Source organism: Egretta garzetta, unplaced genomic scaffold, assembly GCF_000687185.1.
Source record: "Egretta garzetta isolate BGI_Z169 unplaced genomic scaffold, ASM68718v1 scaffold168, whole genome shotgun sequence".
In the NCBI taxonomy this organism is placed as follows: Eukaryota; Metazoa; Chordata; class Aves; order Pelecaniformes; family Ardeidae; genus Egretta; species Egretta garzetta.
Window position 1 is genome coordinate 1,748,742 of NW_009260675.1, and position 15,162 is coordinate 1,763,903.

Genomic DNA, 15,162 nt, shown 5'->3' on the forward strand with positions numbered 1-15,162 from the left:
GGTGATTAGGGCACTCTCTCGGGAGGCAATTATACCTTCTGGAACAGTTTTGCAAACCACATTTTTTTAAGGAGTCAAATTATCAGAATTTCATGCTTTTCCTCTATGGGGAAGGTAGTAAAACGCAGCTAAGATAAGCAATCTAAGCAAAGAAGACGTACCTTTCCTTGGGATGCGGGAAGGAAAATAGGAAACTGGTCCTGGAGGACCGATCTCGCCTGGCTCCCCCTGTTAACAGAAGTTGGAAGCATCACATCTAAGCACATTATTCTAGAGAATTACTTTCAAAATGGAAACGTATGCCCATGAAACACAAAGAAACAAACTTTCAAAAGCACCGACGTGGCTTTTAAGAAATCTCAGAGATTTCAAGTTAACAACCCACGTAACCAGTTCTACAATGATGACAAACACAATTGTTATTACATGACAGGAAAGAAAAGAAAGCAAAATGACATCTGTTTTACTGCTTCTAGGAAATGGAAGTAAAGCAGTACCTTGCCTCCCCTAGGACCATAGCCACCCGGTGGGCCATCAAATCCTGGAAAACCCTGTAATACACATAAAAATGATTGAATTTTCCTTTATCAGAGAGAGAATAAAATTATTTGGTCTGTAGCAGCTGGCTTCCTCCGATGTTAGTGAGAAAACTATGCAACAGAGTCAAGCAGTTTTTCTCCCCGGGGTGTAGTAGTTTGGGTAATACCATTAAGTCTCCTCTTGTTTTGATGTTCCATTTCTTGGACCAAGCCTAACTCCTGTCAAAGTCCAGAGGGACCTGCTGTGGCGCAGGCTCTGTTGCTCCTGGCAGTGGTGCAGACGGAAGGAGCACCCACACTCACACCTTCCCATGGACGCTGCAGGATGAGGGGGGAGAAAGGGGATCCCCTCTGCGCCAGCTGACCCTGAGACGCCCGGACCAGGCAGCCAGAACACACCAACCTGCTGCAGTAAGACTAAATGAGTCTGATTCATTACAAGTGGACATATTTTCACTGGAGTGCAAACAGCGAGCAGTGAAATAGCACTGAAGTCCTTTTTGCTGTTTTCTGGGTGGCTGGAGCCTGTTTGGCCAAAGAGGAGTTCCCTGGTTCAATGAGAAGAACTCAGGACCAGCCCTGAAAGCACCTTCATCCATCTCTCCTACCCCCGGGCATGCTGTATCCCAGAGAAAATTTTCCGTCCCTATCCCAGAAAATGTTATAACATTTAAGATTCTGCCCACTTCATTCTTTTAAAAGGTTTGAAATCCAAAGCACGTGGATTAAAATATGTGTGGTAAAACACGGTACATCCTATCACCTGAGAGCATATTTCAGCTGCTGGGGGTGCCCATTTCAGTGATGCTGATACAGAAGAGATGGTCTCTTCTCTGTGCTTTATTCAGTTCTTTGACAACTTTCGCGGTCTATAGAAAATGTTCATATTTCTATACTCTGGAAAAAGACTAGTGTTATAAAAGCGAGCTTATAGTAGAAAACAGTGGCCAGATCATCAACCAATATCAGTGAACACAGTTTCACTGAAACCAGTAGATTTGTACAATTCACACTAGTTAGATTATTAGCCAGTGTTTTAAAAATTCAGCATCTCCCGAGTTTCACAGCAGGAACAACTCCTACACAGAACTTGAATGTTAAGAACCAGCTCTGTAAGTCACTTTATGCAATTTTGAAGCACTACAAATACCACGGCTCTCAGCAAGATGCCACAAACTGGACCGCATGCTTCAGAGACCTTTCCATAATGGCAACTGTATGTACATCCATCGCACCATTGGAAAAGGAGCCTCTTGGGCATCAGGTGTAAAAGCTCTTTACACTAGGTGGAGCTGGTGGTCTAAAAGTGAAGCAGCAGCTTCCTAATTAACTGCAAGTTCATCGCTGTGCAGGCAGGACTTGGCCATCCTTCTTTCTTGCTTGAGAGTCAAATCACTCCAAAATGAACAAAAAGGAGGTCGTTGTGAACAGCACATTGAGTAGGCTGTCCCCTCTCATACACATGTTACGCAATGATACGCCATCCAAACCAACGGACCTGCTGCTAAAATTGTTGCCAAGATTCACCCTCAATAAGGAGAAGCCACTGACCCTTTCGGACTGGAGCATGAACATATGTTAAGGTCAACCAGTGGGCTGTAATGGGTTTTGCGTCAGCCTCTCCATGTACGTATTACTGGTAGCATATTCCCTTCCACACTGCCAGGTTTTGTGACCGGACCGAATAGCTGTGCAAATATTATTTTTCATATTTGAAGTATTTGAAGATACAGAGAAGGCGGAGCTACTGAATGCCATGTTATTATTGTTATGCCTCGGTGGCAGGACAGATCCATAAACAACTAAGGATGGAGAAGCACGGAAAAGTCATGCATCCCACAGCTATTTGAATAACTCATGGAAGTGATTTCTAATGCCGACTGAAAAAGCCTTTTTCTGAGACCAAACAGAAAGTATGAGCTCTTCTCTGTCTGACAGAATGCTATTTTAAATATTTGGGTGTGTTTCCATGGGGACAGAGATTTAACTGGTACATTTATCAGTTTCCTTCTCTTCTTCTTCTTTTGTGATATTCAAGACAACCATACATCTCAACGACATCTGCAGAAAGCTATTAAAAAAAGTAAGTTTCTGCATGTAGGAAGAAAATTGCAAAAATCATGGTCACAGTAATGGGAACAATGAAAATGACACCTCCCCATACTGCTCTTAAAACATGCTCATGTTTTAAGCAAGACAGACTTTAACTATGGGGCTATTTTTTTTTCCTCACTGAGGAGAAAAATAACTGACCCAAAACTACAATGATGGATGGATCCAGATGATTTTTGTTAGACTACAGCTAGTGTAATTACAGGCAGGATTTGTCCTCTACAGTTTACTTTTCAGACAGATTGTCTGCATATGTGTTAGAAACAACAGTCTTGCATGAAATACTCACTCTTTCTCCACTGAGACCTGGAAAACCATTGATGCCAGGCAGTCCCTATGAAGGCACAATAAAATTAGCAAAATGCAGTGACATCCTAACATCCTAATGGTTAAGAACCATTACTATTACTTCTCAGAAACAAATCTGACAGCTTGAAACTCTAAGACTAACAGTCAGAGTTCAGATACTTTTTCAATGAGATTCATGTATGGTGCAAACAGAACAGGTCTGAAATCTAATCTGGTATTTGATTTTTATCTTTTAATCAATACACTGAGAATTGACCATGAAGGCTTTAAAGATGGCTGAGATGTTTTTTAAAATGTATGCTGAGTACTGTTCTCACTCTGTTTAAGCACCTTAGAAACAAAAAAAAGCATCCATATATTCTACAAGGCACTAGTATTTAAATTAGCTTTTTTTCTGGGGTCACAAGTAACCGGAGCCAAACTCATGTTTGTTAACCACGGTCTGAAGAGAGCTAACATGGGAACAGTGAAATACAGTCTGTGCTGTGGACCAGGACAGTAGCTGTGGTTAGTGAACACAGCTTTATGAAGAGATGCACAAGGCTTCCCAACGATGGTACAGGAGCACCCAGGAGCCCTGTGGGGCCCTTCCTCCCCCTACCGTTTCAAAATGGCCTTTTCGCTTTCCTGTGTCAGGCAGGTCAGAGCTGGCCACAGCCTGGTGGGCTGAAGAGCTATCACTTCTACAATTTGCTAATCTGTGTTTTGCTCCTGAAGGCAAACTCTCAGCTTGGATTTGCACATCCAGCTGGGTGAATTTTACCTTTAGTGAGTGACTCACCCTTTGTCCTGGGAAGCCCATCACCCCTTCTTCACCTTTTTCAGGAGTACGGAGAAGTACACCCTAGGAAACATTACAAGTCAGCTCAACATACTTCTTCATTATGTGCAAAAAAATTGTAACACTGTTTTATGGAAGCTAAACAGGAAGAAAACATCATTGTAACACATGGAGGATCTAATAATAGCTGCATGTGAAAGAACTGTTGTCCTTAAAATTAAGTGTAACATGCTTGCTTCATTACAATAGCAGGAGCAGGCCATTAGGGAGAGGACAAGGGTTTCCCTCCTATCACCTCCTCCTTCTTTATTTCTTCTGTGGCTGCAACTCTGAAGAAGAGCCAAAGCAACTGTTCAGCTATACAACCAATTAAGCAACTCAGCTTATGCCCAACTGTAGCTTCAGAGAGCTATCTGGCAAACACAGGCATGCTATAAAAAAAAAAAAAAAAAAAAAGAAAAAAAAAGGGAGAAACACATATTCCCTTTGGCTACACCAGCATAAAATCTACAGTTTTCCTAATGCAGTCAACAAAACTCTACATGTGTAAAATCTGACCAAGAGCTGAAGAACTGGCTAGCAACTGCACACGGAGGGCATCAGGGCTCACACTGTGACCTTCTCCCATAACCTCGTGGAGAAGCCGACCAGACCATCTGAGAAAATAAAGCTCTGCAAAATGCTCAGTGAGGCATCTCTAATTGGTAAAGACTGCATTTTAAACCACTCTGGGAAGTAAAAAGAAACCACTCAATGGCAAAGCTATTTAGACAGTCTAGAGGTTGCCTGTGAGTTAACTAAACCACATTCAGTCAAGCCTGGTTGACAGCTCTAAATGATACAGCAACACGTGGGGTTACTGTCCACTTGCTCAACAGACTTATTGACCAATGAGACCAAAAGTCTCTGTGTGCTGGAGAGTAGACTGAAAAGGATTGAGATAATTTCCATATATGTTTATTTAATGAAATTTAGTGGAATTTTTAAACATAGGTCCGCAGATCAGCAGCAGTAAAGAGATTTATTAATAGTTAAGGCTAAAATTAAAAAATGTGGTAGGGAAAATCTGATTTCGGTAAACCGGTAAGAGAACAACTGATTGCACTGCAGGGTTATTACACATCATGTTGCTCAGTTTCTCTAAAGCATCAGAACTGGTGTCTCCGCTTATGTTGCTCCATATCTATATTGCATTGTTTCAATGAAGAAAGCACCGGTATTAACACCAATATTATTTGTCTTTGTTTTTCACTTGACTTACTGGAATTCCAGTTTCCCCTTTTTGTCCAGGTTCTCCTCTTTCACCCTAACAATAAAGAAAAAGTATTCAGATATGTCAGGCATTTCCATTTACATTTCAATAACTTTTCTACAACACAAAGTGACAGATGTTTATCAAGAGAAAAAACACCACCCTTTTGCTGTTCTTTATTCATACACTTGCCATGAAATGCATGTTTTCCTAAGAAGTTTTTAAAGTTGCTTTTTAAAAAAATATTTGATAATTTTTATGAATAGGTTTCTAGGAATGTGAAAACCTCAGGTTGTTTCCGGGCTTGTTCATGAAATGTCTGGGTGGTGAGTACCTCAGTAATGCCTATAAATAAATGCACATTCTCCCATTTTTACCTACTGATTATCTATGAATTGTCTGATCAAAAGCAAGAGTTCCTCTGCTAGGAAGAGACAAATCATAGCCTAAAGTCTACTCACTATATTGATGATATCTCCACTGAATATAAAGGCTCTCCAGATAAGCAACTCATATGCAGACATCTCTGCTTAGTCATGGAAATCCCAGCATGTATCTTACTTAATGCAGACCGCAGACTGTCAAAGGCTTTTTTAGGTCTTTCAGTATCATACCAATTTACTTATCTCACGGTAGAAATTGCACGAGCCATGTAAACTTTCTAATGTCAAATCTGTGATGAAAAACTACTGGTCTGGAGGTTGGTGTCTGATACAGAATATACGCATACAGGGTATGAGTACCTCTGTTCCCAGCAAGAAGCAATAGATGAGAACAGACTGCATCTTGCTGTTGAGGATTTCTCCAATGCCTATGAACAAACCTTAATTGTAAGTATAGAAATAGTCTTAATTGTAAGTATAGAAATATCTGCACCATATAGGTAAGTTATATAAACAAACACAATAATTCAGATAGCTTCCCTAAAGATACGCTTATTTTACAGGAAGAAAATGAGATTCACCATTATGAAAAATAAGATATTGAATTATTTCTCAGCAGCTATTTCTGCTTGTAAAATGAGAAGATGTGTGTCCTTGTTTCGGCTGGGATGGAGTTAAGTTTTCTTCATGGTGGCTGGTATGGTGCTGTGTTTTGGATTTGGTGTGAGAGGTTGATGGCATACTGCTGTTTTGGTTGTGGCTAAGCAGTGCTTACACCAGTCAAGGACTTTTTCAGCTTCCCATGCTCTGCCAGGTGCACAAGAAGCTGGGAGGGGGCACAGCCAGGACAGCTGACCCCAACTGGCCAAACGGGTACCCCATACCATACCGAGGTCATGATCAGCATATAAAACTGGGGCAAAAAGAAGGAAGGGGGTTGTTCAGAGCGATGGTGTTTGCCTTCCCAAGTCACTGTTATGCATGATGGAGCCCTGCTTTCCTGGAGATGGCTGAGCACCTGCCTGATGGTGGGAAGTAGTGAATGAATTCCTTGCTTTGCTTTGCTTGTGTGTGCAGCTTTTGCTTTCCCTGTTAAACTGTCTTTATCTCAACCCATGAGTTTTCTCACTTTTACTCTTCTGATTCTCTCCCCCATCCCACCGGGGGGGAGTGAGCGAGCAGCTGCGTGGGGCTGAGCTGAAGGCTGGGGTTAAACCACAACAGAGCGTTGGCCAGTAGTTGCATACTTACACAAAAAGAACAAGTTTTCCTAAGGCAAACTCTAGTCTGGGAGAAGTGCTTTCTGAATGACTTTAGCCACCACAGTTTCAGTAAATACTTCATGATCCATGAAAGCAGCAGATTTCTCTTTTGATATACTAAGGTCTTCTAAGTACTATATGTAAAAGCACACTCATACAAAATTTTAGTTTTGGTACTGCAGAGCTATTAGTTCCTTGTGCATTTTGGCAAAATACCCTGTAGTTACCTTGTGTTTGTCGGAGGGAACGCCCATCAGTTCTCTTGTAGGAAGCCCAGGTGGACCTGGAGGACCTGGGGCGCCCTGCAGGAAAAGCATATGGGTACATTTACTAACAGTTATAATACCTTGCCAACCTGTTGATCAGCACAGGGTCTAAGGAACTGCAACAAAAGGAGCAACGCAGATTTGCCCCCGTGAGGGGTATGGCTCTAAACCTCTGAATAAATTGACGGCAAGACAATTTTATTTTGTGCTAGGATTAACATACAGCAATACTTGCTCTTGCCCTGTGTGTTTCCAGAATGATGGTAAAGATAGTAGCTTTATATAAAGTGATTTGGCTCTATAAATTTCGGAAGTGTTACCTCTGATTTGTGATGGTGTAAATGAGGGTACAGTTAGACCTAGACATGTAGAAGTTAGTTTGGCTATGACATTCCTTATGGAGATTATCATTACATTCAAAGCTATACTTGTTTGGTTTTCTCTTATAATTACATAATACAATTGCAAATTAAGAGAGTATTTAAAATAGGTTCCTTTATAAATAGCAAATAACATCAACCTGTCCTTTAGTAGTGATATTAATTCATTAGTTTTCCTTTACCTGTTCACCTTTTTCTCCATAGAAGCCAAGGCCCCTGTTGCCCTGCAAAAACAGTAGGTCAAGATTTACTACATGTATGACTCAGTTTTCTAATGTAAAATTCAAATTTAAATATGCTTAAAGGCCTTTTCAGGCTTACAAGTCTGTAGGACACCACGGATGAACTGTAATCAAATGACAGTCTAGGTTTACCTCAAAGTATTTTTATAGATTTAAAAGTATTTTTATGGACCTAAACATTCAGAGAGACAACTCTAATTAAAATATCATGCTACCAGTGCTTCTTACAACAGACTTTGAGTCATTCACTGAGTAATGTCGTGAGAAGATCAAGCATTTCTTTTGCAAGTTTTTTAATAGCACTGAATGTTAAATAAAAATACCTACATGGGCTGAAACAATGAACTCACATATTTTTTTCCGCTTAGATATAATTGAATATTGTAAAGATGGCAAGGATTCTCTGTTCATGGGAAGCTACTATGACTACAGTAGCAAATTAAATCTGGCTCTAGAACTGGTTTAATCTTTTCAGGGTAGGCGATCCCAGTGTAAGATTAACTTCTCATGGTATGCAGCCAACACAGAAGGTCTTGTGCTTCACGGCCTTTGGTGCAGCCTGTGGTTCTTTATTTTACTGCCTTCCAGTTGGTCGTGGATAAACCTCAGTGTCGCAAAATCAATGCAAATGACTCTGACACAAAGACTTACTTGTGGTCCTTGTGGTCCTCGGGGCCCTGGTGGTCCCTGGGGAAACACAATAGGGCAGGGTAAGTTACTTGTTCCTTTCCAATCAATGCATGCAGGGGGTCAGTTAGTTTATGTCTGAAATATAAGTATATATTTAGAAGGCAGTGTGTTCTCCAGCATTCAGTGTGCTATCCTCGCCATATTAGTTGTGTTCACTGCTCTGAGAAATGCCCTCCTAAGTCACATCGTAATCTTTCCTAACAGAATAACAGTCTCCCAGTTTAGACCTAATGAAATCCCATTTTTATTTCAAGTAATAAGAACTTGCGCTTTTGGATCCTGACTTACTAACATTTTAAGCTCACACCTAGAGCTAAGCACGTCTTTAAGTGCTTCACTGGACTGTGTCTTAGTACTGCATCGGTCTGTAAAGGGAGCTGAACTGCCATACGCACCTTAGATTACCTATTTGGTATTGTACAGAATGAAATCAAAGGAAGATGGTGGGAAATTAAACTATGACAGGAAAAATCACTGCCAGAGTCTTACAAGAAGAGCCGTAGGGAAGCCATCAATTGGAGAGACAACCTGCCTTGCTTCAGTCAGTTGTGGTAGTTAACGGGCTCCAAAGGGCTCTATGCATTAAAAACTCTGTCAGGGGAAAGGTGGGGTGAATAAGAAGCGTGAGCTGTTTGGAGAGGAAGATGGTGAATAAGAGGCATAGAAAAGAGAGTGAGCTGCAGATTGAACCATCCACCTACGCAGTCCTAAAGGGGATGTAACCGAGTTATGCAAAATCAAGCCCAACTTGCAAGGAAAAGAGAACAACACTCAGGTGGGACCTGAACTTGCTGTGCATCTCTGCCTTGCTGTGTATCTTTGTGTGCATAAACAATTGACTTCTTCTGAAAAAATTACTTCTGAAAGCTTTTAGTTTTGGTTAGCCAAGTAGTCTGTGAGCCGTTGCCTAATCTGCTGGGCAGATGCACTGTGCAGGGCATCCCCCTGCCTGGAGGCCCAGCAGGGACCTGGGGGAGCTACACGTGCCTTCATGTGGGACCTAGGACTTACGGAAGAGGAATGATGCAAACTCATACCTGGAAAATGCACCCAGGTCCATCTCACAGATGGGTCACTGCTTTAGAAATGGTAAATATAGTTGGATACATTTTATTAAGAGCTGGAGATGGTGGGGATCCATCTACTCTGGAAGAGTGTTCAAAAGAGAAGTTGCCAAGGTGGCAACCAGAGGGATGTAGTCACGGGGCTCAGAAAATGTATGGTTCATAGCACTCCTAGAATGCAAGACAGGGCACTGGGAATATGAGTCATTGCAGGCTGGGCTCCTGTGAGAAGTTCATGAACGTCGTGGGTTCACTCTAGAGAAAGGGTAAGTAAAGGACTGAGGAGATTTCCCTTCAGGAGGACCAAAGGAGAAAGACAAGGTGCAGCTTACTCTAGATGATAAAGCAGGCACTGCAGAAAATTAACTTCAGAAAGGCTTAGCGTGCTGTGGATTTAGTCATAGACTTTTTTTTTTTCTTCCCCCAATCAGTGATGTAGACCAGGTCTGAAGCAAATTTTGACAAAACAAACAAAAAAGCAAATGCTATATAGTTGTCTTACAGGAAAATAAAGCAAGCTTAAAGAAATGAAATATATTGAATTTGAACATCTGTTTCTCACCCACAAAACCATTAAACATAGCAATAAGAAATGTAGAAGATGGTATTGGGAGAGAATACAATCTTCCCAAAGAACTATTCAGCAACAGTTGTCAACGTCAATGCTGTAAGTGTTGATTTTGGAAAAAATGACTGAAAAATAGTCTAAAAATAAGATTTTATTCTAAATACTAATGAAGAATGTTATCTATTCAATCTCCTGTGGGAAGTATGGAGAGCTAATATACACCTCTATGAGCAGAAAAGATAACATATTTAGGACCTGATATCTTTGATAACTCAGTGTAGGGGGATGTAGACTGGACTGCCTTCCATAACCTTACAAACATGACTATTTAAAGGAGGTTAAAAAATACAATATAAATCAAAAGCCTCCAGCAGTAAAGGGTGAAAAAAAATACACCTGTTTCTGCAATATTCATCCTTGCAGAATCCGTGTCTTCCAGTGCTTTTTAGGAGGTTTTACATCCAAGGACACCTACTTTCTATTTCTAATCTGTTTTTTCTATCCATTTGCTAGGTTACAGTCCAACATAATGGAACTTGGTGAGATAATTCTTCTGTTAGGCTGATGTCCTACAGAACATACTTTAAACATACTTACTGGTCTTCCTCGCTCCCCTCTTGGACCAACAGGTCCTTGAATACCCAGTGTACCCGGAGGTCCCTTTAAATAAAAAAACCAGCAATCACCAATTAATGTTGTTCTGATACCAGTTACTACTGACACTTTATCACACTCGCTGTAATACTACTTACTTGAAAACCGTTGAATCCTGGCTCCCCAGGTTCCCCCTAAAAAAACCAAAGAAGTAAAAAATGCAATAAATACCATATAAAAAATTGAGTAAAATCTTTTCCTCACTCATTCATTTTTTCTCATTCCAAAACCTAATCACAGCAATCAATGCTTATAAACCCTTACATACAGATGCCTTCAATACAGGTCTTGAGCTCACCGAATGTGGGCCACACGGATTTTGTACTTTCTGTATATAACAGAGTTGCATGAAGTGCAGTAGGAGGGTACAGTGCTGGCTAGGGAAGTTAAGGATCCAAACTACGAGGCCGAAATGGACAACAGACCACGCTGAATTCTTTTTTGAAAAATCTCATCTAACCAGTGGCTTAATTAAGGCTATAACCTTAGCTGAAATGGACAAGCTCATTTTTCATGAGTTGCATGGGAATTACTGAATCATTTTGATTCTCTTCTGAGTCACTAAAAGCATTTGGAACAAACTGTTTTCAGTGACCACATATTTTAACTGCAGTACATGTTGAAATGTTTTTGGAAATTGAATCCAAAAAAAGTTCTAGTGCAAAGACCTTCCAATACCCATAAATAATGTGGTATTCGGTCCAGACACCTTTAATCATTTTGAATAGCATCCTAGCTATCTAGTTAATTTGAGTTCAGCCAACAGAATAATTTGTGGAACCAAGTACTTTCTGAAATGAATACAGGTGTCAGTACCCGTCCTTGGCCACAGTACACTTGAGCAACTCTTATTCATTACTTAATCATTCCTAATTACTAACAAGTGCAGATTTAAAGAGTTTCTGAAAGGAAAAGATTCCATTAAAAAATATGGGTAACTTACAAATATGACAACAGAGAAACTTATTTTGGCACTCATCACTGGCACAAAATATACATAAAGGATGTCAGCAGATCCCTTCTGTTCTGAGTATAGCTCCGATGTAGCTTTGTACATAAATTTGCCACATTTTATACTCTAACAGCACATGTGACCCCTTATCTTTACCTGATACCTTCAAATTATACAAGACTATATATATGAAAAAAAGCTACCAGTGATTACAAAACAAGTTTTAAAGATTAGATACAGTAAAAGCACCCATAGGAATACCTGGGGTTTACTAAATAGTCTATTGAAGCATATTTTATACCAAGTCAACCAAATTCCTGCACGAAAATTATACAGAAAGGATGCTAATACTAAATAGAAACATTCAATGGAAAAAACTATGGCAAAGGAATGATTTTTCCATGCATGTTACAAAGGTAGTAATTGAATAAAGAGGGCAGTACTTGAACTACATCTCCAGTGCCTCTGCAATCCACCTGTAGGCTGGAATTCCTTCCAAATAACTGAGTGGAGATTTTTTTCCCCTGGATATCAGATAGACTTTGCTGTAACCACAGAAAGTGGAAGCTGCCTTGCAAATCCTACACAGAATGGAACTGTCAGAGTGTAAGAAAAACTAACTCTCCATCATCTGCTTGTACAACAGTGCTGAGCATGAGTAACTCCCAGGAGTTCCAGACGTACCCTGTATCTGTTTGCGATGTCCGGTGGCAGTATATAGGGCTCCCCCTTCTGGCCCTTTGGCCCTTGGACTCCCTGGAGGTGACCAAAAAAAAAGAATAGAAGTAAGCTTTCATATCATAATGTATTAGCACATAAACAGCTAAGAGTAAGGAAAAATATTTGTTGGGGGTTTTGTGAGTGTATACATACCGCTGTTTAGAGGCAGAGACTATGCCTAACTCTGGAAAAGCATGGTTTAAAAAGAAAGTGCAAACCCTCACAGTACATAAAAGAATGAATTTCTGATTCCCGGGGAAGAATCCCCCATTACCCAGGAATGATATTACGGGGTCGCACCTAGAGGAGCAGCTGCAGCTCCCCAGGGCTGACATGCTCCCTGGTAAAATCCAGGAGCCCCACTGCTCACCTCAGCATGATCCTACATTTTGCACCATGGAAAGCCCACGCTTTGGCCCAGGGGCAGGGAAGGAGGAGGTTACTTTCATGGGGAATTGTGAGTCTCATTTTCTTGTATCACTGTTGGATAAAGCTGTACACGTTTTCCTGACGTAATCTCTCTGCAAGACCTACGTGACAGGTATAGCTCTGGGCAGACCTCCCAGTCTTGGCTGCAGTTTAATAACCAAGTACTGTGCAGTGTGTCCATGGTAAGCCAGCACGGATGCTCTGCTAGGCCAAAAGGGACCCCCATTAAGAGATGTCCCATTCGCTTCCAACACACACATGTATGAAATTCACTTCAGTAAGGATCTCAGCTTCAGGTGCTCACTTACTGCCAGCTACTTACAATGGTACCAGGGAAACCAGAGGATCCGGGAATTCCCGAGTCACCAGGGTCACCTACTGTCCCGTTACAGCCATCATGACCTGGTTTCCCCCTTGATCCTGGCTGCCCTGGATGACCCTGTTGAGGAAAAAAAGAAGTGTTTATCTATCCATCTGTTTCTAGTTTTCGTTTTCCTGTAGTCACACAGTATTTAGACATTCTCACATTAAGCCCAAGGCTTGGATCCATGGGAAACTATGGTTTTCAAAGACAGAAACAGACAGTGCCTTTTTTTAATATAGCTGCAGCTTGAACCAGATGCCCCAGACAGCATGAAAAAAATGAGTAGTGAAGGACCTTTCAGAAAGGGTAAGAAAGCTATGTTCAATGCAGGCTCTGTTAGGCAGAGAACTAAGCCAGATGAGGCTGCTGCGCAGGGAGCCACCAAGAACTGGGATCGTTAAGCATTTCAGTGCTTCACACTGGAAGAGTGGGAAGAAAGGTTCCTCGCTGGCTTTGAACAGCTTCCAAGCTGGGAAAAAAGTCAGAGATGCTTCTGGAGCTAGGTTGAGTGTCGTGATGAGGCTGTAAGTATGGAGATGGGAAGAAAACAGCAGGGCTCAAAGCAAGGGAGCTGGGGGCACTGCAGAACCTCCACACAGAGCCTCTGAAAACTTACTCCTGTCTAAAACTGGATTTCCATTGCTGTACCTACATTCACCTTAATTGCTCTTGCTTCTGGTTTGCACTGAGCCTGATGAGAAGCAAATCTGCCCTTGAGCAGCTCTTTCTTCCAGGGAACTTCATTGGAAAAACCAGAAACTAACACAAAACATTTCTCCTCTATCTAGAGGAAGAGTGTTCTCTTTGCTGCTGCTCCCTTGCTTAGAAGAAAAAGAAATCTGTCCATGTCCTTACCTAGCTCCACCAAGTACTGGCACTCCTCACCCCAGAAGAGATTCAGGCTTGCCACCATCCTCTCTTGCCCTCCTGCCCCACATCTGAGCACCAGGCCATTACAGTTCGTACATGTGCCTATCTGCTTTCCCCTGGTCAGTGTTATGTTTCGGCCTGAGAAAACTGGTTGGAGAATGTAAGTGAGCGGGAAGGGCAAGGGAGCTTGAGGACAGGACGCAACGGGCATGCAAGTTCAAGTATATCTGAAGGTATTTATCCTTCACAACACAGCATGAAGCGGTTGGGAAGGCAGGGCTGAAAATGAAAACTTGCTCAGGTAAGAGAAGCGGTCCAGCTATAGCAACACGGAGCTTCATGGGGGAGCGATTTACTCTCCTTCCCAGGACATTAGAGCACTTAGAAAAGACTCGGTATGCTGCGGTGAGATGACCACGATCCTTGGCTTCAGGAGTGTTAGCAAGAATGGGAAAGAGGGTCTTCTGCTTTTCCTTTAAGAGTGAGAAAGAGGGAGAGGAGGAAGATTGTGTGAAAGAAAGCCCTGAAACTCGATAGGGAGCAATTCTGGAAACAAAAAAGGGTGAAAGCAGAGTAGATGTGGATGCGTGGGCTGCAGAGTGGGGCCCCGGTGTCAGGGAGCACTACAAAGGAAACCCAAGCCTGGGAACTCTGTCCAGGGATTCCAGTGACTCAGATTTCTTTGTTATTTTATGACACAAGATGTAAAGAAGTGTAAGCTGGGAAAATACTGTGCTGTGAACTTTACCCGGTTTTCCTCTTTGAGTGTTTCAGTTTCATGGACCTGGTCAATTTATTCAAAGTTTGACACTAGTGTTCAGTAAGATTTTTAAGACTATCTCAAGCATGCCATATGAGCTATAAAGCAAATAACAATGGTTAGTGTTCTTAAAATCATTGGTCCTTCTATACGCTTTGCAACTCTGAAATAATTAAGGAATGACCCACTGCTGTTCTTCCCTCACAAGCTTAAGAGATGCGAAGTACTTATCTCACAGCTCTTTCCTACAAAAGAACATACTTAGCTGCGTAACCTCCAGGGACACAGGAAATTTCCGTCCTTTCTTGTCCCCTTTACAAAGGGATTTCTCCTTAGGACAAAGCAAACGGACCTTAATTATCTGAGGGAATGAGAAGGAGCACAGATTCTGCTCTCTTGTGGTGTATCTGCAACTTCAACAAATGCCCTTTGCTTAAAAGCCTGTGCGTGGCTGATGCAGAATTTAGCCCAGAGATTTTAATTAAAGTGCAAAGGCTTTAAAATAGCCTGCAATATTTGCAGTTGGTGATTTCTTAAAGAGGAGGTAACTGGCTACTTACAGGAA

General features: G+C 41.6%; 1 protein-coding gene across 1 annotated transcript in view; it reads right to left on the reverse strand.

Moving 5' to 3' along the window:
* The window catches only part of COL4A2 (collagen type IV alpha 2 chain), a 111,052-nt gene that overhangs the window by 37,904 nt on the left and 57,986 nt on the right, over nt 1-15,162 (reverse strand). Inside the window, 13 exon segments of the mRNA XM_035901165.1 lie at nt 162-228; nt 498-551; nt 2,941-2,985; nt 3,742-3,804; nt 5,003-5,047; nt 6,866-6,940; nt 7,467-7,508; nt 8,178-8,213; nt 10,446-10,508; nt 10,601-10,636; nt 12,139-12,210; nt 12,926-13,042; nt 13,840-13,847. Coding sequence (XP_035757058.1) covers nt 162-228; nt 498-551; nt 2,941-2,985; nt 3,742-3,804; nt 5,003-5,047; nt 6,866-6,940; nt 7,467-7,508; nt 8,178-8,213; nt 10,446-10,508; nt 10,601-10,636; nt 12,139-12,210; nt 12,926-13,042; nt 13,840-13,847 — 723 coding nt within the window.